Here is a 26,070-nt window from a genome sequence, read left to right on the forward strand (position 1 = left end):
TTTCATAAAAGCCCCTTTTTGCATATATCTTCTTAATCTGTCTTTATTTGCCTGCAATAAAAAAATCATTTAACCTACAGATATCCAAAATACACACATGCTGCTGCTTACAACGCCTACATGCTCGTCCTCATCGAGGGTTGATTAAAGATAAGACTATAACTATAAAACAGTTCTATGGTTAATTACCCTGATGACACCTAAAGGAGGTCATTCAATATGATATAGAATATAAATATAAAGATTCATTTCAAATCGTTTGGTCAAACTGCAAACTGCAATATTATAGTAATATTTTGTATTTAGCTTTCATGTTAGAGCTTAATTTGTCCAACGCATTTGATTAATTGTGACTTGGCCAAACTGAAATAATATTAAATAATAACAATATAACAGCCTTTATATTCCATTGATACCATTTTATATAGAATGCCCCCCCCCCTCCAACAACAGCTACGTACAAACTGAGTAATAACTATATTTTACATCAAAAGTGTTTGAATTTTGCACAAAAATGGCCGTGAATAAGATCAGTCATGAATCCACACACATTAGCAAAAGACTCAAGTTTTATTTTGAGATAAGTGAAAAACTGTTACAAAACTGGAAGCACTAAACAGCAAGAAACAACTACTTTTTCAGTATAAAAAAAAATAGCAGTCAAATTTACGATATGCACCCAAATTTGCATCCTTCCCACTAAAAAAAATATTTTAGATGAAAACACAATACCATTATTTTACCAATGCAAAGCAGTAAGCATTACATTTCATGAATTTGTTTGAAAAATATAAATGAAATATGTTTATGCAAAGAAAAAAAAAGTGATAATCATTTTAAAGCGTATTTTAGGGACACCAACGATAAAATATTTATTTTCAATCCAAATACCTTTAGATTGCTGCCATTAATACTTTAGTCCATTTTCACCAAAATATGTTGGTTGGAATCATTATTTTTAAGCACAGCATCACCAAAGCATACATTCTAAAACTATGCAAAAAGTCAAAATATATTGAATGTTAAACTTGCATTTTTTTTTTCTACACAAAACACACATTCTCCACATTATGCTCTTAACCTTGAAAATATTGTAACAAGCTCTGATTCATTTGCAAAACAAGAGTGTGCGTGCGTGCCGGACCTTTTCTTTTCTGGATTTAGTTAACGGGGGAGAAGGAGCTGTAGCTAAATTGATTGTAGCCACTACCGAAAAAGGGGCTGGGGGAGCCCAGGTCCAAACTGCCCCTGCGGGAGCTCCGTCGTGAGCCGCTCCTGGAGCCTGAGGTGGATCCCGGGGCAGAGGAGACATTGTATGGACTGCTGATCCCTCTGGAAGAAACAGAGGAGGCCTGGAGCATTTTCAACCCAGTTTCTTCCTCCACCAGGCAGTTATCCAGAGCCTGTTTGTATGAGATCTTAAGTTTGCTCTTGGGGCATGTTAGGTTCTTTGTGTGGTTTCTGGCATCTTGGAGCTTCTGGGCTGTTCTCACATCCAGCCAGTCCATTTTCAAAGCATCCTCTATGGTTCTCCTGCAGTTCTTTTCTGGGTCATAAAGGCCGCCTGTTACAAACTGGAACTCCATGAATCTCTGCCCTGCCTCATATGGCAGCCACATCTCCTTCATGGCCTCGGCAGCAGACATCTTTCTCTTGGTTTTCACATCCTCGAAGCCAAGGTAAGCTTTTTGGGCGGGCTTGAGCTTAGAGGCCATGTTGTCATCTATTATGCCCATGCAGGAGGCCTCATGGATGCTGACCCTACGGCCATTTGTGGGATTGACAATTCCTCCAGTGCAGGCTTGGGCCTCGAGCAGTCTCTGGGCAGTGATGGAATCCACTAGACCACGATTTAATGCCTCGGTGATGGTTATCTTCTCTACAGTATCGGTGTCAAAGATGGCCCCCACAGGTTCCTGTTCACCCACTGTTTCAACAGGCGACGACAGAGAAATAGATATGCCGGATATATGCTGGAGGGAGTCAGGCGAGTCTCGACCAAAGCTGCCGGTTGAGGCGCTTCGCTCTGTGACAGTGGTAGTTCTTGTTGTGGTCATCTTGGCCAGAGTAGGTGATGAGGGTCTTTGCACTGGTGACGACGTTATCAATAACGACGGAGCTGAGGCGTCTGATGTTGAACCCGATCTTGAAGTCGATGATGTCCGTGAGGATGTTGACTGTCTTAAATTCCATGCTGCTGATGATGATGACGATGATGATGATGATGTCTTTGAAGCCGTGCCTGCGCCGGCGAACTGTTTTGAGGTTGATGACGACAATGATCCATGTTTGGTCTTACTGGTGATGATATCTGCAAACTCAGTGAGGCTGATGTTTCGTGAACGGTATTGCTCGAAAATTACTTGGTCAATTACTCCCGTCTCGAGCAGCTCTGTAATGTCGTACTCTCTTCCGGTTTTCCTGTCAATGATAACAAACCGCACGGACCCATCTGGAGCAGTGATGGTGATCTCCTCCCACTCACACTCCTGCTGGGACAGCTCCACGAAGGTGTCATGGTCAATATACCCTTTGTCAAAGGCTTCACGTATTGTCATCTCTTTATTAGTCTCTGGGTCCACAATTATCACTCTCCTCTTTCTTAGAGTGTTCTTCAGTGTTGACTCTTTCTTTTTCTCGTCCATGATAGACAAAAGGATGAGGCCGGTTTTTGCATCTGTGATACAGCGTTTCTTAAGCTCGAGATAGGTTAGGTTTTCCTCCGTGTTGGGGTCAAAGAAACCTTTCGTCTCACCACTCGGATCAGTCAAGATCTTGTTCATTTTCTCATCAAGGTATCCCCTCTTATAGGCTACGTTCACGTCAATACGATGGCTGTGTTCAGGGTCAATGATTCCACCACTGGCAAGTTGGGCCTCAAGTAGACGGATGCCAGGACCTTTCTCCACTAGACCTCTCTCTATAGCCTGAAAGAGGGAGATAGTCTCGTCGGTACCATACACTTTGTAACCAGTCACAGCCCTTTCTGCTGCGAGCAGGCTGTCCTTGAACTCAGGCCCAAACAGTCTTTTGTTGTAGGCGTCGCTAACAGTCAGATAGCGGTTGTTGACAGGGTCAACTATAAAACCTGAGGCAGCCTGGGCCTCAAGCAGTTCCAGAGTGGTCCCACTTTGCAACAGTCCATCTTTCATGGCCTGATAGATTGGCATCACCTTATCGCTGGCCTCATCATAAACTCCTGCTATGCAGGTGGAACCTTTCAGGTAGGATTGCAGGCGGTCTTCAATATCTTGGCTTGTCAGTCTGCCACTGTTCAATTGGTCCATGTCAGAGCGGTCAAGCAGGTTTGCATCCACCAGATCTGTGACCGCAACCTGGGCCCTAAGCCCTTGAACAGTTATTGGCCTTTTGGGTTCAGGGAGAAGCAAAAGACCTGTGCTTGGATCAGCTTTACATATTTTCTTCAGAGATATGTATGTGGTTGCTTGTTTGGTGTCTGGGTCCAGATAGCACTTAGGATTCTGATTCAAGGCCTGGTATAGGTCCTTATCAATGAGATCCCGAGCCATAGCAATATCTTTGGATAGGAATATACCAAGATCAGGGTCCAAAATACCCCCTACAGACTCTTGAGCCTGAAGTACACACAGAGCTGTGTCCTTGTCAATTAATCCCTTCTTCATGGCCTGGCCAGCTGACAGGAACTTGCCAGTATGCGGGTCTTTGTAACCTATAGCAGCAGCCTCAGCTGCAAAAAGCCTTGATTCATCCTCCTTATCCACGAGTCTTTTGGCACATGCTTCTTTCACTGTCAGTTTCTGATTAGTTTTGGGGTCAATAATGTGGCCTGTGGCCGCCTGAGCAACCAATAGCTTGCCAGCGCTCTCAGACGACATCATTTTCTGTTTCTTTGCCTCAGTGAAGGACATTTTCCCGAAAGGCCCAGCTGCAACACCAGCAATTGACCCAGTCCCCTTCAGAAAGACCTTTTTATCCACGGACACCTCTGCGACAGTTTTCTCTCCCTTCATTAATTGGTTAAATGTTGGTTTGTCCAAGACCCCACAGTCAAGCAACTGCTGTGCTGTTACTGTCTTACGTACACCATCAAAAACTAGTTTGGAGGGGTCAAACTTTTTAGAGATTGGCAGAATTTGTTGGCCTGTGCGAGGCTCTGTGTTACACCTTCCCTTCAAAGCACCATAGCTGACCTCACGCTCAGTTTCTGGGTCAAGGTAACAAGGAGGACTCTGAGTCAGAGCCTGACGGAGATTTTCATCCAAGAGGTTGCGCTTAATAGCTGTGTCCTTAGGTAGGTATACACTGAGGTTAGGATCCAGAATTCCTCCCACGGACTCCTGGGCCTGCAGCAGACGTAGCCCAGTCTTTCCGTCAACTAGTCCCTTCTTCATGGCCTCAAATACCGAGAGATACTTGGCTGCGTTACGATCTTTATAGCCAAGAGCAGCAAACTCTGCTGCTCGTAATTTGTCTCGATCTTTAATCTCCACCACTCCTTTGGCACATGCCTCGTCTACTGTCAGCTTCTGATCAGTTTTAGGGTCAATGATGTGACCAGTGGCAGCCTGGGCTTCTAATAGCAAATCTGCAATATTTTCAGGCAGGAGCTTCTGTTTCTTGGCTTCAGACAATGACATTTTTCCTTGATGTCCTGCTACCACTGCAGCAATGGGTCCAGTCCCCTTCAGATAGGCCTTCTTTTCCTTAGACACCTCTGAGACAGTTTTCTCCCCTTTCATTAGCTTGTCAAAGGTTGCTTTGTCAAGGACACCACATTCCAGCAACTGCTGTGCTGAGACCGGCTTGCGGACACCATCAAACATCATTTTGGAAGGATCTTTCCTCTCTGTGATTGGCAGGAGTTTCAAGCCTGTGTGAGGCTCTGTCTTGCATCTTTTCTTTAAAGCTCCATAGCTGGTATCATGCTCAGTATCTGGGTCGAGGTAACAAGGAGGATTCTGGTTTAGTGCACCATTGAGCTCGTTATCCAAAAGGTTGCGCTTTATAGCTGTGTCTTTAGGCAGGAACACACTGAGGTTAGGATCCAGAATACCTCCTGCGGACTCCTGGGCCTGCAGCAGACGTAGCCCAGTCTTTCTGTCAACTAGTCCCTTCTTCATGGCCTCAAATACTGAAAGAGGTTTAGCTGCGCTATGATATTGGTAGCCCACAGCAGCAGCTTCTGCTGCTAAAAGTTTATCTCGATCCTTGTTGTCCACCAATCCTCTTGCACATGCTTCCTCTACAGTCAGCTTTTGATTAGAAGTAGGGTCAATGATGTGACCGGTGGCAGCCTGGGCTTCCAGGAGCAAATCTGCACTTTCTGGGGGAATGAGCATCTGTTTCTTGGCCTCTGAGAAAGACTTCTTCCCTGAAGGTCCAGCCACCACACCAGCAATTGGTCCTGTCCCTTTTAGAAAGACTTTTTTATCCTCAGACACCTCAGAGACAGTTTTCTCCCCCTTCATTAGTTGACTAAATGTTGATTTGTCAAGGACTCCACAATCAAGCAGTTCCTTTGCTGTTACTGGCTTACGAACACCATCAAAGACCAATTTGGAGGGATCTTGCCTCTCAGAGATTGGCAATAGTAACAGACCCGTATGAGGTTCGATCTTGCATCTTTTCTTCAAAGCGCCATAGCTGGCATCGCGCTCAGTTTCTGGGTCAAGGTAACATTCAGGATTCTGATTTAGAGCGTGACGGATGTTTTCATCTAAGAGGTTGCGCTTAATCGCTGTGTCCTGAGGTAGGAACACACTGAGGTTGGGATCTAGAATGCCTCCCACTGACTCCTGGGCCTGCAGCAGACGTATCCCAGTCTTCCGGTCAATTAGTCCCTTCTTCATGGCATCAAATACTGAGAGAGGCTTGGCTACGCTAGGATCTTTATAGCCAGTAGCAGCAGCCTCTGCTGCCAGTAGTCGGTCCCGATCTTTAATATCCACCACCCCTCTCACACATGCCTCATCCACAGTCAACTTCTGATTGGTTTTGGGGTCAATGATGTGACCTGTGGCAGCTTGAGCTTCCAGGAGCAAATCTGCACTATCATCAGGCAGCAGCATTTCTTTCTTGGCATCTGCCAATGACATTTTGCCTCGATTTCCTACGGTAATCCCGGCAATGGGCCCAGTCCCCTTCAGACTGACGTTTTTGTCAACAGACACCTCTGGGACAGTTTTCTTCCCCTTTTCAAGATCTCTAAATGTTGGCTTGTCCAGGACACCACAATCCAGCAGCTGTTTGGCTGTAACGGGTTTACGAACTCCATCAAAGACAAGTTTGGAGGGATCTGTCTTCTCAGAGACAGGAAGAAGCAGAAGGCCTGTGTATGGATCTACCTTACATTTCTTCTTCAGTGACATGTAAGTTACACCCTCCTCGTTTTCTGGGTCCAGGTACAGCTCAGGCCTCTTATTCAAGGCACGATATGTGCTATCATCAATTAGGTCACGTTCGATGGCTGTGTCTTTGGGAAGGAAGACACTGAGTTTGGGATCGAGAATGCCCCCTACAGACTCCTGGGCTTGTAACAGACGCAGTGCAGTGTTTTTTTCAATTAGTCCTTTCCTCATGGCTTGAAATACTGACAGAGGTTTGCTTGTTCCAGGTGCACTATATCCTACAGCTGCAGCTTCTGCTGCTAGCAGCCTCTCTCTGTCCTCATCATCGACCACACCTTGATTACATGCCTCTTCAACTGTCAACTTCTGATTAGTTCTGGGGTCAATGATGTGGCCTGTAGCTGCTTGAGCATCCAGTAGCAAGTCAACGCTGTCTGGTGGGAGGAAATTTTCTTTCTTGGCTTCGGTGAAAGTCATTTTGTAAAGGTGGCCGGTAGTGAACCCTGGACCTTCAATGACCACCCCAGCTATCGGGCCTGTCCCTTTTAGACTGACTTTTTTGTCCGCAGACACTTCAGGGACGGTCTTATGTCCTTTCACAAGCTGGCTAAATGTTGGTTTGTCCAAAACACCACAGTCGAGCAGCTGATTTGCGTTGACCGGTTTGCGGACTCCATCAAAAATCATGGTGGAAGCGTCCAAGGTTGGGGGTTCTTTAGCTTTCTTCAGATCATTCTCCATGGTTTGTTTGACGACAGTCATCTCTTGCATTTGTTTTTGGAGGGCTGTTAGCTTACTTTTATATGAGTCCTCCAGCTCCCTCAGATCCCTCATTAGCTTCTCTATCTCACTTCTCAAAGATTTCTTTTCCCTCTCCATAATCTCCTTTTCCGTGTCGGATTGCCTGATCAGGCCCTGTTTACTATCACACTGTTCCTTCCAGTAATTTACATCCCTCTTCACTCTCTCGTTATCCTCCTGTATGCGTTGCTTATTGCGAAGCTCAGACTCGAGGGACATTTTAATGTGACTGAGTTCATCCTTTAGTCTTTGGATGTGGTCTTTGTCCTTATCCGACAATTGCAATTTCAGCAACAGAGAATCTCTCTCACTTAAAATTGTACTGTACTGGGACTGAAGGGATTGCATCGTGATTCGCGTCTGCAGGAAAATAAAGGGAAAAAGCAGAGACAAAAGGTTAGTCAACTCAAAAATGCACTGATAGAAGTAGAGCCACAACATTTTCTTGCATTTTATATGATAGTAAACAATCATACAATCAAAGACGCTGGAGGTGGATCAAGGACGAAAACACACATACTTGCACTTTCCATTTTTTCTAGCAGCAGTATACTACGGTAAAACAAAGCCCAATAGTTTTGGACGAATTAGAAGAAATAGAAGTGACAACCTACTCTGTCATCATTTTGTAATCACTTACATTTTGGAAAAATATCGTATCATTTCATGATCTGAAAAACTCAGAAGCTGGCATTGATGATAATAAAAGTAAAAACATAAAATGCAAGTATGCGTGCATTCCGCAAAGATGCCGCTGTTAAAATAGAAATATGTAATAAAAACTAATTTCCGTCAGAACAACAAGAAAACAAGACAATGTCTTAGAAGACTGGGAAGTAAAAGTATATTAGTTTTAGTTTTATAGCAGTCAAATATTCAAGATAATTATCCAGGAGAGAAAAATAGTCTAACAAAGCTATTGAATTTCAATGTGAAATCAACCTTCCCAGTCCTGCAGACAAAAACTATATAACTACACTGTTTATAGCAACTAAAATGACAGAAAAAAATAAATAAATGCTGTCTATTTAAATTCTGCAAGTTTGTAAAACAGCAGAGACATAAAACCAATAAATGAATGGTAATCTTGATTTACCCAGTTTCAAATTACAAGAAAATATGCTTTAAATAGTTTAAGAAATTGTGGATATTTCACAATTATGTTTGAGTTTTTTGTGAGTGCTGTTCCACAAGATTGCATAATGCATCTTGAAGACCATTAAGCTGCTACAACAATATGATAAACAATAATGAAACTGTCTGAAACCAGAGGACCAGCGGCAGTGATGTCATCGACTGTTTTTTTTTGGTTTTTTTTCTGGGCAAAAGAAGAAAAGGCAAAAAAGCAAGCAGACCACGCATCTTTGCATGGCGTGGACAGGGAGACAGTGGATTGGAGAGGTTGGCAGGCAGAGAGGAACAGATGATCTTGGCATGCAAAGACTATTCAAACACATGCAGATGTATGTGTGCTCAAATCAGAGTCATGAAGTGGGATATATCTACACGGGATCAGCAGGTGTCCCCCGCATGCAAGTAAAGGTTTAGCTACAGAGAGTTGTTGCTACTTGAATGCTCCAAGTTTGGACTCTGATTTGGAAAGACAAGAGCAGTCCCGGACTAAGAGCCAAACCTCCATGTACCTCGGTGGTCTGCTTTTGTATTTTCTCTGTCTCCAGCTCGAGTTTCTCCCTCTCGGATGAGAGCTCGGAGACCAGGTTGCAGTAGTCAACATTGCTGCGCTCACTGGCCTGCAGCTCCAGCTGGAGGGCGGTAATCTGGGAGTAGAGCTCATCGTCGCTTCCCTGTTTGGATCTCAGGAGTTCCTCTTTATCGTGCCGTGCGGCCCTGAGTTCCTCCTCCAGCCTCAGCCTCTCTTTGGTCTGGCTTTCCGTCATCTCCTTCAGACTCTGGAGTTCAACGGCGTTCCCGTTTAGCACTTTACTCTTCTCCTCTATGGTTGTGTAAAGATCCTGGTTCCTGAGGTTTGCCTCTTTGACCCGGGCCTGCTCCTGGAGGAGTTGCTGCTGTAGGGCTTTCAGCTCGCCGCTCAGCTGCTTCATGTGCTCTGCAGAGGTCTGGTTTTGCCTCAAGCTTCTCTCCAGCTCCTCCTGCAGCCTGAGACGCTCATCTTCGCCTCTCCTCTCCGACGCGCTGGCTTGTTCTTGGCTCTGGCGGAGAGCGACGATGCTGCTGGTGTACTCCGTCACAGTCAGAGTGGCGGTTTCCAGCTCTGCCTCTACCTGCCTTCTTCTGGACACTTCATCTTGTTTGGCTTTCCGCAGGTTCTCCACCTGGCTCTCCAACCCGTCTCTGATGGCCTGAAGGTCCTTGATGCGTCCCTGCAACCTGCTGGTGTTTTGATCTACTCTGCTCCGCTCCCTGCTCTCTCTCTCCAGCTCTGAACGCAGTTTCTGGAGCTCCTCCTCGCACTCGCTCAGCTGGGTCGCAGTCACCGAGGAGTTAGTCAGCTTCGCCTGCATCTGGGCCAGAGTCTGTTCCAGCACGCCCTGCCCTTCTTCGGTGGTTCTTCTCCTGCGAGTCTCCTCCTCCAGACTGTGTGTGACGTAAGCCAGCTGGTCGCTCTTCTCCTGCAGGCTCTTCATCACCTCGGCCAGCTCCTCTCTGTACTGGCTGCCTTCCTCGTCTCTCTGCGTCATCAGCAGCTCCACCTTACTCTCTAGCTCTCTCCTCCTGCGCCCTTCCTCTATGATCACCGCTCGCTGATCGTGGGCCTCCTCCTCTGATATCTTCCTCTGCTCCTCGACCTGGATGAAAGACATCCTGAGCCTCCTGAGATCCTCCTCCAGACTCCTTCTGTCCGCCTCCATCCTGTCATACTGCAGCTGGAGCTCCGCCGTATCCTCGCCCCTCTGGGAAGTCAGCCTCTGGATGTCTGTGCGACTGATGCTGATCTGGGATTCGTAGCTGAGCTTTAAGTTATTGATCTCCGTACTGCAATGGCTCCTTACCTTTGATAAGTCGTTATGCAGATCCTTGACTCTTGTCACTTCCTCAGTCAGCTGCCGCCGCAGCTGCTCGATCTCACACTCCTTATTTGACACGCCCTTCTCGACCTCCATCTTGGACCAGCTGACCGCCTCCAGCTCTTTCTGCCTCTTCCTCAGCACCAAGTCATACTCCTGCTGCTGCTGAGTGTAGCGCTCCTCTGCCAGCTTCCTCTTCCTCTTTTCTTCCTCCAGCAAGTACTTGAAGCGTGCCACCTCATCGCTGAGCTCCGCCAGCTTGCCCTGAGTGGTGTCCAGGCTGTCCTTGGTGGCGTTGCACTGCATTGCCGTGTTTTGCTTCACCTCCTCCATGGACAGCAGCTGCTCCTGCGACTGGGACAGCTCCAGCTGGTAACGAGAAACGGCGTCTTCCAGTGATTTGTTCTTGAAGTTGCTGTCATGGATATTCTCCCTCAGCAGGCGAAGTTCTTCTTCTAACAGGTCAATCCGGGTGTTACGAATCTGGGAGGCAAACAGAGCAAAGATGAATGCAGTGGTAGCTGTGATAACTTACATTTTCTTAATGTACTTGAGTAATGAAAAACACTTTTACTACAGAGTATTTGAATGGGTTGAAGAATAGCCAAGGTTTTCTTTACACCTTTGTTATGGATTTTGTTTTTTGGCCACATGGGGGCAGCAGCCGCTCTTGGCAAGTGGCCAACACAATATTCGGGTTTTATCCTTCTAACTACACCAAGTTGATACCAAACATGGAGAAACATTACATTCGGATGGAGTTAATATTTAACATCACTCTTTTTTTTTTTTTTTTAGCTCTATTTTGGTCTCAACCAACGTGTGCAGAAAAATACCTCATTCTTTGCTCCACGGTTTTCACCAGTTAGTGAAAATGTGTTTTTTTTGCCATACAGTGTTGGGAAAGTAGCATACAGTCGCTTTATGGTTTATGAGAGACTTTTTGCCACGAGCACGCTGCAGCTGGAAATCATGGTAATGATCTATAAAAAAGTTGCTAAAACAAAACAACGAGCTGTTAAAAGATTTCTAAGCTTTATAAAAAATTTGAGAAAAAAAAGGTTTCGTTTGGCAGACTAGCTTGTGTTAACCTAATCTAACTGTGTGACCGAGTCCCGTGGCAGGTTGCTGATAAAAGTTCCAAACGAACATAGAAGCTGCAGCACAAACATGCAGTGCAGAAAGATCAGTACCTTGAGCTCCTCCATGTTTTTGAGCAACTCTCCCAGGTATTTGTAGTAGTCGCCGGACAGGGTGAGCAGCTCCATGTAACGAGTCTGCAGCTCTGTGGCCTGAGACGAAGACAAATTCAGATATAACATTTTGTGACTTCACTGATTAGGATCAATTTAACCTCCTTTAACCTACAAGAATTAAATGGTAAAAGTCACATGCCAAAAGTTGCTCCAGTATTTTAATGAGACGACTGTTTCACCTCGTTTTGGTTTCATTACCTCCTGATTAAGATCCATTGACGGGGATTGCAGCATCGTCCTCTTGATGGGGACGTTGAGCAAAGTTTCCAGACCGGAGGTGTAAGCGGCCAGGTCTGTCTCATAGTCCTGTAAAAGAAAACACAATCATGAAGGAAAGGAAATGGACATTTTCGATTAAAACTGAAGTCTATATATTGTAAATAGGAGCCAACTTACCCTGACTGCATTCACACAGGCCACGTTGTCCTTCAGCACGCTGTCTACCGTCTCCCTCCTCAACTTGATTTCTGCGTTCAGAGCCTTCAGACACCAACAAAATAAAGATGTCAAATATCTGACGACATAAACTTAGACCATTACTAGCAACAAAGGGTTAATCAGAAGACCTTCTGGCTGGCAATGTGTTCTTTCAGGGATTGGACGCTCTCTATCTTGGTGGCCTGCAGGGCGTCCTGTTTTTTCCGTGTGGCGTCGATCCAGTCGATCAGGGAGGTGCTGGTTTGTTTGTAGTGCTGCAGTTGAGGATGATACAGCTGCAGGTCCTGGAATCTGAGCACCAGAAGGAAAGAGAGAGAATTTTAAATGAGTCTAATAGATATCCCTTTTACACAAAGCTCCATGTCAACGGAGGCTGGTGAGGAAGAATTGTCCCATGTCTCGCACTATAAATCAGCTGTTGATTTTGTGAAAGAGGCCCCACATCCACGAGTTATTTTGGTCTTTTTAGCTAAAGTCTCTCCTTCTTATTAGTTTTCTGGCAGCCAGAAAATAATCCTCTAATCCATGCCTGTGTCAGATACTGCAGGTGTTCAATTTACTGAGTAAATTAATAGGAAACACAATTATAAAATGTGTGTGTGTGTGTGTGTGTGTGTGTGTGTGTGTGTGTGTGTGTGTGTGTGTGTGTGTGTGTGTGTGTGTGTGTGTGTGTGTGTGTGTGTGTGTGTGTGTGAGAGAGAGACATACCTGGTGTCAATCTGTCCCTGGATGCGTCTCCAGCGGTCAGACAGCACGCCCACCTGCTCAGTGTATTTGGACAGCATCATGTCACACCTGTGGTTGGCTCCGCCCATCTGGCTGTTCCAGTGGTCCGCCTTGGCCAGCTCTGCCTCCATGGAGGCCAGAACATCTCTCTTCTGGTCCAACTCTGCTTTGATATCCTACACAGCAAGAAAAAGACAAAAAGACATCAGTCAAAAGAGACATCTAATGTAAAATTAAAAAAATAACTTAATATGGGGAATCACAGGAAAGTATGGAGTATATATATATATTCAACAGCAAAGTTACAGATCTGGCTGGCCTTCTCATTACAGCTTTTCTAATTCAACCTGATGGATGACTACTGAGCCATGTACTAATGTGCACTGGTATTCTGTCCCAGTTGCAGCTTGCCAGGCATGAAGCTGAGTGGTGAAGTAGAAAAGGCCTAAAACAGAGAAGTTTCCACAAGTGATTACAAACTACACTTAATAAAGTAATAAAAATGAAGTAAAAACACAAACATCTTCCTGAAGACCAATATAATCAAAAGTTTAAGTTGTATATATATATATATATATATATATATATATATATATATATAATACATCTTTTAAAATACCTTCAGGGTCAACATGTACTTCTCCACTTCGCCAGGAGACAGAGACGTGGTCTCTTTCTCCGTCAGTCTCGCCTCGTGAACTTTTACAGTGTCCTCGGCTCGAGCGACGCTCTCCAGCATGTCCCTTAGAGCCCGCAGCCTAAATGGATAAAGGATAAACAGATTAATGAGAGGTGGAGAAAGTCTTTTCAGGAAGATGAGATAGAATATATTCATTTTGTTGACACTGTAACATTTATTCACATAGCTGAGCTCCACCAAACAAGCCGAATAAGGTTGTTCTTTTGTTTTTTTATGTAAACAGTATCAAACCCTGCTTTAGACCTTGTGCTGCCTTTTTTCTGAATATTCTTGTCACTTTCGATAGTTTTTTTATACCACAGATTTTACTTTGTTAGATTAAGTGGATTTCCATGTATTTGATTGTTAAACTCGTCCTCAGTTTATCTTGTTTTTCTAACAGTGTTTCTGCCACTGGTTTCCAGTTCAGCAATCAAAATGCTGTTTACGGGATCCCACAAGGATCAACACGGGGTCTCCTGCTTTTTACTTCGGACGTACAAAACATTTTCTGTCACGTGTGTTTTTATGCGGATGATACCATCTTTTATGTCATCAGCTCGTAGAATAATGAACTACTAGTTATTAGTAGTACAAGTTAACACCAACATAACATTAATGATTTTCTTCAGTTAGTAAATATGTTGTTTACTGCTGACATCATCATGGTGTCCGTGAGGCTTCCTGAATGTGTTTTAAAGCGGCAGTTTTGAGTTTGTTACGTACCGCTGCACGTAAGCCGAGGAGTTCGTCTCCAGGCTGCTGAGCCTCTGGTTGATCAGCCCGACCTCGCTGCGAAGGAACTGGGCTTTGTCCGAGTCGCTTATGCCCTCCAGCTCCTTCAGAATCCGCTCCCTCAAAAGCAAGTACTCGTCGCGCATGGAGTCGACGTCCTGCTGCACCATCTGACCGCAACGTGGACACGAATGCAGTTATTAAGAAGAACATCGAGGAGGTGTTTGGTGCGAGACGTGTTTTTTGTTCGCGAGTGTGCGTTCACCTCTAACTGATTGATCTTGAGGCTGCAGTCGTGCACCCAGTCGTCTCCGACGCAGACGTGGATGTGCTGACTCAGCATGCCCTCGGCGGCCTCCAGCCTCAGTCTGAGCGCGTGCAGCTCCGACAGGCTGTGAGACGAGGAGGAGGACACCAGCACCTTCTTCTTCACCCCGTCCTTCTTGGTCACATGCTCTTTCTTCACCTCCGTTTTCCTCTCCACCACTTTTCTAAGCTCCGCTCTTCGTCTTTCCTCCTCCAGCCTGCGGGCCTCTTCCTCGGCGGCAGCTTGTTCCTGCTGCTGCAGGAAAATCAGCTGCTGCTGGTATTGCTGCTCGGCAGCTTGTTGCTGTAGTATAATCACCTGGTGCTGCCGTTGTTGATCAGACGCTTGTATTTCTATTTGGTCCTGATGTGCAACTGTGGACAGACAGATGTGCGTTTCATTACTGGTGGAGAAAAAAACACGCCATGGTTCAAAAGTCATTTATACTTGTCAGGTGCTGCAGGTGGAGTCTCGTAAACAGGAAATGATCTGCTGCACTCGTGCACACTTAAAAATAACCTTTTTCTCTTACAACAGAACACGTTTGGATAATTAGAGTAAGAACAACCGACACTAATTCAATAAGTTACAGTTTGAGAATTTGTGCCGATACTGTTTTTTTTTTAATTCTTGCCATGCAAGACCTGTGAACGCTATTTTTCTCCATATATATCTAGATTAAACCCAGAACATAGAGTGGATTGTATTAAACTACAAAAACAGTTCTTAAAATTGTACCAAAAATCTCAAAAAACTTCTTTTTGGCATCGATTGAGATTTTCTCAACTTTTTTTTTTCTAATGCACACTACAACTGTCTACATTTTTGATCAATAACATGATAAATATTACAATAAAATGAAAGTGATGTTTCTGACTATTAGTCCGACAAAATAACTAAAGATGTGGCCTGATATTCTGTTGTATTAATGCGCTCACTGCAAAGAATCTGTTAGATTTATGCAGCATACTCAATTAAATAGAATTCTAGTCAATCTATTATTTTCTCAGCCACATCATTCTCGTCCTTTACGGCCGTAGCTTTGATTTAATGGTAGTATTTCTTTATTATAAAATAAGTGCAGGTATTACTTCATATGATATGGAATAAAACAAAGACAATAAATAGTACGTGCGCTATATGAAAGTGAAAAGTGTGTCTACTACAGTTTGACTGACAGATGAGCGTTCTCCTGTGAATGCTGACCGTAAGCGGGCAGCTGCACCACCAGCTGCTCGTAGTGCGCCTGAGCGCCGGTGAACTGGTCCTCAAGGCTCCTCTTGTCCTCGTCGGCGAACATCTGGGAGCCGTGGCTGGTCATCTTGAAGTCCTCGTAGTGAGACTCCATGTTCTTGATGAGCTGTCGGTACTCCTCGGATCGCATCTGGGACAGCTGAACACACACAAAAACACACACTAGGCTTAATTCAAACCAGTAAGGACAAAATACGCAAATGAAACGCTCCTCATTTAAAACAATCCCATAATAGATATCATGTGTCTGTAGGAAAACTTCCCCACATAAAGTCCAGAGTGGAGCAGTAATAGTTAAGTTTGGGGCCGGAGGTAACCAGAGATGGATAAGCTGCTTAAATATGTGTTTTTAGTCTTGAAACGCTGCACTGCAGCAGAGCTACGCAGCTTCCTCAACACCGTAACAGTCCGAGCTGTTTTCCGATCGTCCGGATGCTTGTTAGGATCCTTCTGTGTGGATTCACGTCTGTTTACACTGCAGGTTATTGATGTGTTCAGCTGGGGATTAGTATCGGTTGATTTCATCTGTAATACTCATCAATTTAAACTGCATCCACTTCTTCGCTGTAAAGTTCAATCAATGTCTCGTGAATGCGATAAACATTCATCTACAGTTTGCGATTGCCCGCTTTAGTCTCTCTTTTTTTTTAAGGGCTTAATAAGGAAGAATGTATTAAATGTAGATGGAAAATAACCAGAAATAAAGTTGCTGATTTGTCCGTTAAAAGGAATTAAAGGAATAGTTTCACATTTTAGGATACGTGCTTTGTTGCCAAGAGTAAGATAAGAAAATGAATGTCACTTTAATGCATGTTTACTTAAAGTAAACAGCAGCCTGCAGCTGTTAGCGTAGCTTAGCTTAAAGCCTGAAGACATGCAGAACCAGCTAGCCTTACATCGAAAGCTAATTATTAGCACACTTTATCTCATCTGTTTTCCACTTGTTTCCAGTTTTTATGCTAAATAATCTTTCTAATTTTCTGTTCTTTCCTTAAAGGGTTCACATGCTGCATGTTGTGCACCTCCTCCTGTAACACGTCACCAGAGACTGTTTACCATGGTGAGGGTGAGCGAGTTGATGTTCCCGATGTCCAGGAGGCAGTACTGCCAGGCGATGAGACTCTTCACGTTGATGTAGAGCTGATTCCAGATGGACAGGATGGCCTCGTAGTACTGCTCGTTCCTTCAGACAACACGGAGATCAGAATTTCAATTTGAGTAATTAAAATCAGCCGTTAAGTTGTCAGGAAATTGAAGAGAGTTTTTTGGGGTTTTTTTGTCTCACTTGTTGGCGAGGCTGACGCTGAGCGGGTTGGGAGGGGGTATGATGAGGCACACGGCGGGCACCAACATGTCCAGTCCTCCCGGGCCGGTCACCTGCCACTTACTGCGCTGGCTGGTGTCCTTCAGGATGGCCTTGTTGTCTTTACAGATCACCTTCTGTGGAGCCCCGTCACCATAAAACAGGTTCATCAACATAAATCTGCATCTTTACAACAAATATTTCCTCTTTTCCTAAACATGTAATAATATGAAGAGTCGCTACTGAACGTGTGACGCGATCTTTAGCGAACCGACCTGGTCCTGTTTGTAGTCGCAGAGAGCCTTGGCGATGATGCCGCTGCTCTTCTCTTCGGGGTTTCTGGGCTTCAGCCTCACGATGCTCTTCGAGTTGTTGACCAGGTGCTGCACCTGCTGCTTGTTCTCCATGATCTTTTCCTTTTCCGCCTGACGATAAAAACAATTTAAATTAAAAAAATAAAAAAGTTACATAAATCGATAAGAATAATATTAAACTTCTAACAGATACACTTTGGTGACATTACAGCTAATTCACTGTTAAATATTAAAGCTCATTCTGCATTAAAAACAAAAATACAGTGAATAAATAAACATGTCAGCCGTTGCTGATGTTGTGGTCAGTGTTTCGTACCTCCAGGCCCTTCAGCAGCTCCAGCAGGTTCTTCAGATCCGTGTTCTTGTCGCAGGTGAACTTCTTGCGAACCGTCTCGTGCTCCTTCTGCAAAACGCTGTAGGTTTCGTTGGCGTCCTTAAAGAACTGTTAGAAACCCACAGAAAGATGCAGATGACTGAAAGGTTTACAGTGTTTGTTAGGACTGAAGGACTGTTGGAAAATCAAAGCATGAATTTATTTCCTGACCGTACGCGACTCCTCTGACTTTTGTGTTTTGTTTTTGTAATTCCTTCGAGGTTCTTCGATTTCTGACCTGGTTGTTTTCCGTCTTTGGCGCCAAAGTCCTCTTAGTTTTGTCGGCGTTTTACTCGAGACAGAAACAATTACAAAACTACCTGAGGGGTTTTCAGTATGTTTATGTAACTTGCAATTCTTCTTATTTTTTTGGCCATTTCAGGGCAGCACTGAGCTGTAAACACAAATAATTAGTATTCTTGAGCTCTGGTTTGGTCTCCACCAACTCAAATATCTGCCTCTAAGGCTTCTAGATGCTGTGATGAGATCTGAAAGCTGTGAGAGTCAACTCAGTAACAATCTTAGATTTGATCATTTATCAAAAGCGCAAGTTGTAAATTTAAAAGATTCATCTGTTCCTGTAAAGTTTTCAGAATCATCTGCATCCGGTTTGTATAAAGCCAAGTAATTAAATGGGACAGTTTATGGTGACTTTATATAATATAAGAAAGAAATCTTCTGTATAAACTTGTAAGGAAAACCTCTTCATATCATACTGATAAAAAATAATATTAATATGATTTTTGACAACCACAGCAGGTGTTTGGTGTTTTTCTTTAAGTCTTGAGTATTAATGCCGTTTTTCCAACACAAGAACATGAGACTGAACCAGAACTGTAAAGTTGTGGTCCAGAAAAATTCCAAAGAATCGACTAGAAGATGCTAATAACGTCCGTAAAGCTCAGTTTTCTGATAATTCCTGCTCGAGGTTGTTCGCTCCGTTGCTGATCTCAGAGCAGCTTGAAGTTACCTGGCCGTAAGCTGCGTTCTCCTTCAGGTGAACATCAATGCATTTGGTGATCTCAAGAAGCCAGCTCCACTGAGTCTGCAGCGTGTCCTTGTAAGCCTGAAACAAATGCAGCAAAAAAATAATACATTTTCTTCTTTGAAACACTCATAAATGCAAATAAACACGTGGGTTTTTTTGTTCTCTGGTTTCTGAATCTGCGTCGGTCCGAACCTCGATCTTGTCCGAGGCCGGGTGGTTGTTCTTCAGCAGCGTGTCCACTTTGACGTTCAGCTTGTTCAGGTCTTTCTCTTTGTCCTCCAGGCTGCTCATCAGTTTCTGTTGTACACCAGGAGGTTTTAGAAATCACAGAGAGGAACACGGAGAAAACGTCTGCTCGAGGCGGAGAACTGACTGCAGCCGCCGCCATCTAATCTGCCACAGATGATTGCTCCCCTCGTGAGATGCAGATTAACTCCATAAAAAGAATATTATCGCCATTTAGGGCTCTCGGTAGTGCCAAGAACGTTAATCGCCTTGAACGAGGCTCTTTAGAAACTGAAAGTAAAACATGGATTTGAGTCAAACGGGCCCATTTTCTGGCGTCTCGCTCACCGAGTAGCTCTCCTGCTTCTTGGGGATGTACTGCTCCACGTTCTTGTCGCCCCAGTCGAACATCAGCTCCTCTTCCTCCCTGTCGTTCACCCACATGATCTCTTTGGAGATTTCCTGGATGATCTGCAGGAGCTCTTGCAGCTGCTCCTTCCGGCCGAACGACATTTGCTTGCAAAGGGAGGAGAGAAGGAGTTTAAATACGAGGCCGACGGTTCAAACGGGAAATACAGGAGAGAGGCGAGGACGAGCGTTCGGCTTGTTTCACCTGCAGACTGTCCCACTCCTGCTCCAGAGCGTGAAGGTTTCCTTTGTCTCCTTTCTTAATCTGAACAAAGATGATGTCAAACTTTATTCATGTTGCACCTCTTCTACATGTTAAAAGTGCTTTAAAAGGTGAAGAGCTCAAATAAAAACAGTAAAAACAACAACAAAAAATTCATGCTAATGAATAGGAGAGGTTTAGAAAATTAGAATATGAATGAATACAACCAGAAAAAAAATAATTAAGAAATAATAAAAGTAAAATACAACAAAATAAAAGTCAAGAAGGTCTGAAACGTGTTTTTAAAACTAGTCTTTTAAAAAAACATAATTCTGTCCTTCAACTTTAAATAAAATGATAATAATAAAATATATTTGTGTTCAAGTGTTTACCAATAAAGTACATTACCAATTTACGTGTTTTCTCTTATATTTCTAAATAAAATACATAAAAATCTAAATAATGTTTGAACATTTAATGCTAACATTGTGAAAGATGTCCTTTTTTTTAAGTTTCTGTTTGTCAAAAATTGATAATAATAAACTTTATGATGATGACAATTATGAAGCACATTTCACACATTACAGCTCCAAGTGTTTTACTAGAAGAAAAGATTCAATCAAACTTCAGTGCTTTTTTTCTCATATATCAAAATAAAATACATACAAAAATTGATATAATGAAAGTATGATTGACAGTGTGAGAAAGTACTTTTTTCTGAGGGTTTGTTCAGAAAAAAAGTCTCGGCTCATGTTTCTCCTGATCATCTGCTTCGATGCTGATCCAAATCCACATACAGATCTGTCCTTTTGTAAGATTTTTACTTTATTAGGAGATTTTGGTCGAATTTAGAGCTTTTCCGTGACGTACATTTCGTGCCCTCTGGCAACTCCTAGTTCTCTGTTAAAGCTTGTTTTAGTTTTTCTTCATAAAAACTGAATTAAATCACAATAACTCTAAATAAAAAAACCAGACTTCTGTGCTTCTGTTTTGCAGCAACGATGACCTCCAGCTATAATAGCGTTCCTGCCGAACCCACCAGGTCGTCCCTGGCCCGGTCCATCTCGGAGCTCCTCTGGATGGAGTTGTGGAACTTCTGGTGGCTGATGAGCTGCTGCTCGATGGCCGCGGGATCGTCTCCCCACGACGCCGTCTCAATCAGACGCTGCAAGACAAATATTTCACCGTTACACGGGAAATACGCACCAAACACGTCAGTGCTGCTAAAAACCTGACAACAAACTTGGAGTGAAGGTTATTTTTGGACTTTCGCTCCTTCTTGTCACCAGCAGGTGGCGGCAGAGAAAACTAGTCGGGCCGGTAATTCTTCAGTGGATTTATGATCTCAGGAATCCACCAGGAAAGAAATGATTTAGTACAAAATTAAAACCTTCTTTTAATTTATATTTCTTCAAAGAATCACCACGACGAGCGTTTCCACTTCCACTCTGTGTCTGTAGAGAAACGTCCGTCTGTGTTTCCACAGCGATCTGCTGTAATGAGATCTGTCAGGAAGTTCACTGACACTCTTTACTCCGTTTTAATGAGGTGACACGACGTTTGAAAATATATATTTTCAGTATAAATGGCTTCTTTCAGGCTTTTAAAGTTGCTTTGTGTGACATCTGTGTTTTCACCGTTTGCAGTTTTCGTCAACAAACATCTCAGACTTTTTGATGCCAAAATGAAACGAGACCAATTTACTCAAATTAAGAATATAGAAAAAAGAACGTGGGAACAGAACGACAGACACTCTGAAGGCTGCTTTAATGGCTCACCAGGAAATCAGGTCACCAACAAACCATATTTTTAAGATGCCGGAGACTGAATGCCAAACAATTTCCATAAAGGAAAAATGTGTCATTAAAATATTTAAAAAATGGTTATCTGTTGGCATGTCTTCTTCTCCATAAATACTTTGTTCTGTAGCTCCGTGTTGTTGTGTTGATACACAATAAGCAAAACACAATCGAAGGGTGCAGGTTTTTAAAAAACGATCTCCCTTTAACTTCATTCAGACTGGTTCTTCCAGTGGAAATGCAGGTGGAGGAACTAAGTCCCTCAAAAGGTTCCTATTTCCAGGGGGAGGTTCCTGCAGTGGAAACATCCCTGTAGGTTCAGTTTAGGCTTTTAGTGTGTGTGTGTGTGTGTGTGTGTGTGTGTGTGTGTGTGTGTGTGTGTGTGTGTGTGTGTGTGTGTGTGTGTGTGTGTGTGTGTGTGTGTGTGTTTGCATGCCTTCTGCTGTGCCATCCAGCCCATGGCATCCTGGTAGCTCCTCCCAAGTTCCTCCCAGCCTCCAGAGCTCCTCCTGGTGGTGCTCCTCCTCCTATGCATGCTGCTGCTCATACCACCGCCGCCGCCGCTCATGGTGCCGCCGCTCATGGTGCCTCCGCCGCCGCTCATGGTGCCGCCGCTCATGGTGCCTCCGCCGCCGCTCATGGTGCCTCCGCTCATGCCTCCGCTCATGCTCATGCCTCCGCTCATGCCTCCGCTCATGCCTCCGCTCATGGTGCCGCTCATGGCGTTGCTCATGGCCATGTGGACGCCCCTCAGCTGATCTTTGTACATCTCCACACTACAGATGGAAAATGAAAGAAGAAAGATCACAGTCAGAAGAGAGAAATCAGAAGGTGGAGAGAGACAGAGAGAAGACTGGAGGGGTTGAAGGCCTGCTAACCTCCTGACTACGTTCTCATTGGACTGTCCCATCTGTCTCAGGTCTATCGCACAGTTCGTCAGCTTGTCGATGGCTTCGCTGGCCATCCCCATGTAGTACTCTGTCTCAGCCGGGGAACTGCCCTGCAAGACGTGAACACAACACTGAGAGGAGAACAAATCCAAGAAAACTAAACGCAAAATACACAAAAAACAAAAACTTTAAGTTCATCAAAAGTTGCGCAAAAACACCATTAAAGCATATTTGTCTGTCCTTGTTCTCTTTTGCACCATGCAGCGCTTTCATTTCGAGTTGAGGTGGAGAAAACCCATTTTGGAAAAAAAACCATAAAAAGAGGATCATTTCATGACTTTTAACAGGATAAAATGGTTGTAATATTTGAACTTTTACAGATTTGATTCACTAAGTGTAACAGATGTGAGGACAAGTCAAAGCTGGCAGGTTAATAAATCCCACGTCACTCAGGTCGGGTTTTTTGCACTTCTGTTGAACTTCAGAGAAAAAGAAAGTTGCTCAAAACTCGACTAAGTGTGTGTCGTAACTCACAATTGAAAGTGGGAATATTGCTCTAATGACTCTACAAACAGCAGAGAGCAAACGGAAAAGCTACAATTATCTGCCTGGTTTCTTTGCTCCAATTACAACATGTCTGACATTCCTTCGGTCATTTAGCCGACAGCAACACTGAAGCCCTTCTTCAGAAATAAAAAGGAAGCTTCGACCCGCTGATTTTAATCCGCAGGGCTGCAGGAGACGGAGGGAAGCGTGACTCACAGACTGGATGGTGTATTCGGCTTTCTTCAGGTACTCGTTGCACTGACTCTGCAGGCTCCCTGCCCTCTGGTTGATGGTGTTGAGGGCGGAGCCACTGCAGGGGACAGCAGAGGAACTCGTCAACATGATGATCATTTCTTTAACAACCATCTTCAGTGTGCGTCATTTGTATTTGAAGGTATTTCCACCAACATATCAGACGAGAGGCTCACAACAATTTTCTCTTTGTGTGACCCCTCTGTGACTCGTTGAAAATGTCACAAAAAGTCAGAACAAATTTCACCAAAGAGTGGATTTCCCTCCTCCGATTGTTTCATTTTAATATTTGCATTGACCAGAAAAGGTGAAAATATGTCCGGTATGTTTTGTTTTTTTAAACAAAAATATTTGATCAATTGTCAGAAGAAAATTAAGAAATGTGTCATTTTTCTTGTCCTGTAAATTATCTTGTGACCTCTAAAATGTGTTGTGAGACCCGTTGGGAGGTTCCTGCTCTCTTTGTCAGGAACCTCTGGTTTGCACGACTCGGTCTGAATGAATGACGTGCAGTTTGGTGCTAAACTGGAGAAAAGTTTAGCTGGCACAAAGGATTAATTTATCACTTTTTTTTGTTTCAACTTTTTAACAAAGTTTTTAAATTAAACATGAAATACAGGAAAAATGGATTTCTGTTGTAACCTTCATTCACATTTGCTCTGAATAATTTAGAAATTTGCTGTGAACAAAAAAGTCTTAAAAATTGTTAGCTTGTATATTTTTTTCATTTGTGAACATTGTGGTATCATTTGAACATTTTACACCATAAAGAGAAGCTGAAGTTGGTTTCCAGTTTCTTCAAATACAAACAAAACGCCTCCAATGAATCCACCAACATGGCGTCTTCTCTTTCTTATGTAACAGCGAGATCTCTGGTTTTGTGTTGCAGCATTGAACAATCAGAGTTTGACTGCAAACCGATAGAAGATTAAATTTTTTGTAAGTTAATTAAATCTGATTAAGACTTATTGCACATTTTTAATACTTGTATTATTATTTCTGAAAAGGATCTTTTAATCAAAAATTGTCTGTTGGACTAAGTACGATGATTAAGACCCCGTTTTTAAAACAATGTCAAACATTTTGTGCATTTCTGTCCTGTAATTTCCTCTTACTTATCAGCCAACATACAGTATGTGCTGCTGATAATAACATATCCAACAAAACTTACTTGCATATATCAAACCGCCCCATATTCTGGCATGACTGCATGGCTTTTGATTTGAAAATCTCCTCCCCAAGCTTTGTCTCAGTTTTCACAACAAACAGAGGGCTCACACAAATAAAACTTTGTGATATGAATTTGGGCCCAAAAAAGCTAAACTGTTTTCTCGCCTCTTTCCAGGATGAACATCATTTACAGGAGCAACACGGTTTTAAGTGTCAGACGTCTCGTCTCTTTCTCTGTCTTTGTGCCCTTTTCCACAGCACCACAGTGACACATTTCCTGTGTGGGTGATAGTGGGGAAGCTCTGAAACTGAGTGCGTGTCTCTGGAATAAAGAGTGAGTGTTAAGCTGCTGCAGCAGGAGGAACTCGATAGTTCAGTGCTGGGCTGTAAATCACATTTCTCTCAAGGGAGGGAGAAAGAAGATGATTTACCATTTGGGAAAAAAATATATGCAAAGCACAGCAGCTACAAGTCATGTGGGGATGTGCAGCTTTGTTTGATTATCAGTGTGTACTATCAGTTATGCAATCTGAGGATCAGGTAACGTGGGAACTCCTTCTGCAAACGCATTATGACTGCACACGTAGTTATAAAGTAGCTGCAGCTTTAATTTGCATGGAGATTGGAGAAAATAATCTGATGCAGCATTGAGTCAACGTGCAAACAGATGGAAATGTCAACAGGCTTCAGAGATCACAGCTGTGAAATTTGCAGAACAAAAGCATTTGCAAACACCACCACGCATCTGTTCGGTAAATTAAGACTTTCTTTGGACCTAGTCAGACTGTTTAGTGCTGGCAGAGCTGAAATGGATACCGAGATCAAAACAGGGTCCTGAAGGTAAATATTTAATGGCATGCAGCTTTGCAACCACCCTGCATGCAGAGAGTTGCAACAAAAAAAGTCAAACAGGTGGGAAAAGAGCATGAAAGTAAAAAACCTGAATTCAGACCTCATTCCGCTCATCGATGCGCTCGCCATGCCGCCCTTCGACCCTCCTCCCGACACGGTCCTTTTAAAAGTGTAGTTTTTGTGTCCGTCCATGAACTGGTCGTATCCATTACCGCCTCCGTGCACGCCGTCGCTCCGTGCGTAATGGTAGTTCCCACCGCCGGCGCCGGTCAGGTCGCCCCTGGAGCCGGACATGCTCATCGTGACCGGGCAGCCTCAAGCGGGTTTGCAAGGAGTCACCGGATATAACAGGACAGTGTTGTCTGTCCTTCTCTCTGTCAGTCCACCTGTCCGCCTCGGTCCCTTTCTGGCGCAGACTGCAAACAGGCTGCAGAGGGAGGTTGGTTTTTTTGGAGGCTGGTGACCACACCTCTCTGTCTCCACCCAACCTGCGCAGCCCAAAAAAAGTTACATCTCTGCGCCACTCCTCTCCAAACGCGTCTGCAGCCACAGATGTGTTTGTACAGGCCCAAATGTGGATCTTTGTAAGGACATATTTGACTTTCAGAGGAGAGAGGACATTTTAGAAAGCTGATATTTAGTGAAAGGACATTTTGCAAATTGAGGAGAATTTAGTCAAGTGAAGATATTTTTTTAAAAGAATCGATCTTTTTTGTTAAATTGAAAACATTTGGGGAAAAAGGAGATTATGGAGAATGATAGTTAAAAAAAAATAAACGAGTTCGAAAGTGGTGATTTTTTTTTGGAAAAGAGGAAATCTTTTTCAAATGTAAAGATATTTTGGAACATTTTAAACAATGAGGAAGTTTTTTTGGAAAGTAGACTTTTGAAAAGTCAGAAATGTTTTAGGAAAATGAAGCTATTTTGAAACCATGAAAATATTGAGGAACAGGAGGACATTTTTTATAAGTAAGGATGCTTTTAAAAATCTGGACTTTTGATAAAATGAGGATATTTTGCAAAGTGAGGACATTTTTCAACTTGTAGACACTTTGGAAATGGAGAAGTATTTAGAAAATGGTGCCATTTTTGAAAAATTAAGATATTTTTTTGTTAGTATAAGGATGCTTTAGAAAAGTCAGGGCTTATTTTGAAACATTTTTATGAAATTAGGACATTTTTTGGAAAGAGAAATCCTTCACAGGGGCTATTAAGACTTTTAGTTTCAGATTTATT

General features: G+C 43.4%; 1 protein-coding gene across 2 annotated transcripts; it reads right to left on the bottom strand.

Annotated features, from left to right (window-relative positions):
* Nucleotides 1-551: 551 nt before the first annotated feature.
* Nucleotides 552-25,326, bottom strand: dspb (desmoplakin b). Of its 2 annotated transcripts, none has more exons than XM_069716802.1 (24): nt 24,935-25,326; nt 22,777-22,870; nt 22,003-22,124; nt 21,561-21,900; nt 20,365-20,490; nt 19,329-19,388; nt 19,064-19,231; nt 18,683-18,787; nt 18,473-18,568; nt 17,446-17,571; nt 17,091-17,240; nt 16,798-16,952; nt 16,569-16,695; nt 15,465-15,651; nt 14,217-14,632; nt 13,943-14,121; nt 13,157-13,295; nt 12,520-12,713; nt 11,940-12,102; nt 11,770-11,853; nt 11,572-11,679; nt 11,311-11,409; nt 8,774-10,600; nt 552-7,490 (listed from the first exon to the last, which is right to left on the bottom strand). In XM_069716802.1, exons 1-24 carry the CDS (start codon nt 25,132-25,134, stop codon nt 1,161-1,163), a joined length of 11,595 nt encoding a protein of 3,864 aa, XP_069572903.1. In that variant the 5' UTR covers nt 25,135-25,326; the 3' UTR covers nt 552-1,160. The 2 variants fall into 2 exon arrangements, with proteins under 2 accessions (XP_069572903.1, XP_069572904.1); XM_069716803.1 differs by having other exon boundaries at nt 10,103-10,600; nt 24,935-25,321.
* Nucleotides 25,327-26,070: the final 744 nt, after the last annotated feature.

This window comes from Brachyistius frenatus, unplaced genomic scaffold, assembly GCF_029030835.1.
Source record: "Brachyistius frenatus isolate BFR_SWC_R1_liver_20210118 unplaced genomic scaffold, ASM2903083v1 Contig_163, whole genome shotgun sequence".
NCBI lineage: Eukaryota > Metazoa > Chordata > Actinopteri > Embiotocidae > Brachyistius > Brachyistius frenatus.

Bases quoted from the DNA above. Each gene is read 5' to 3' on its own strand.
- dspb (XM_069716802.1), bottom strand. From the start codon at position 25,134: ATGAGCATGTCCGGCTCCAGGGGCGACCTGACCGGCGCCGGCGGTGGG. The intron at 16,953-17,090 runs GTCGGTTCGCTA...GGGGCTCCACAG, and splicing joins GCGACTACAAACAGGACCAG to AAGGTGATCTGTAAAGACAA. The intron at 16,696-16,797 runs GTGAGACAAAAA...TGTTGTCTGAAG, and splicing joins AGCGTCAGCCTCGCCAACAA to GAACGAGCAGTACTACGAGG.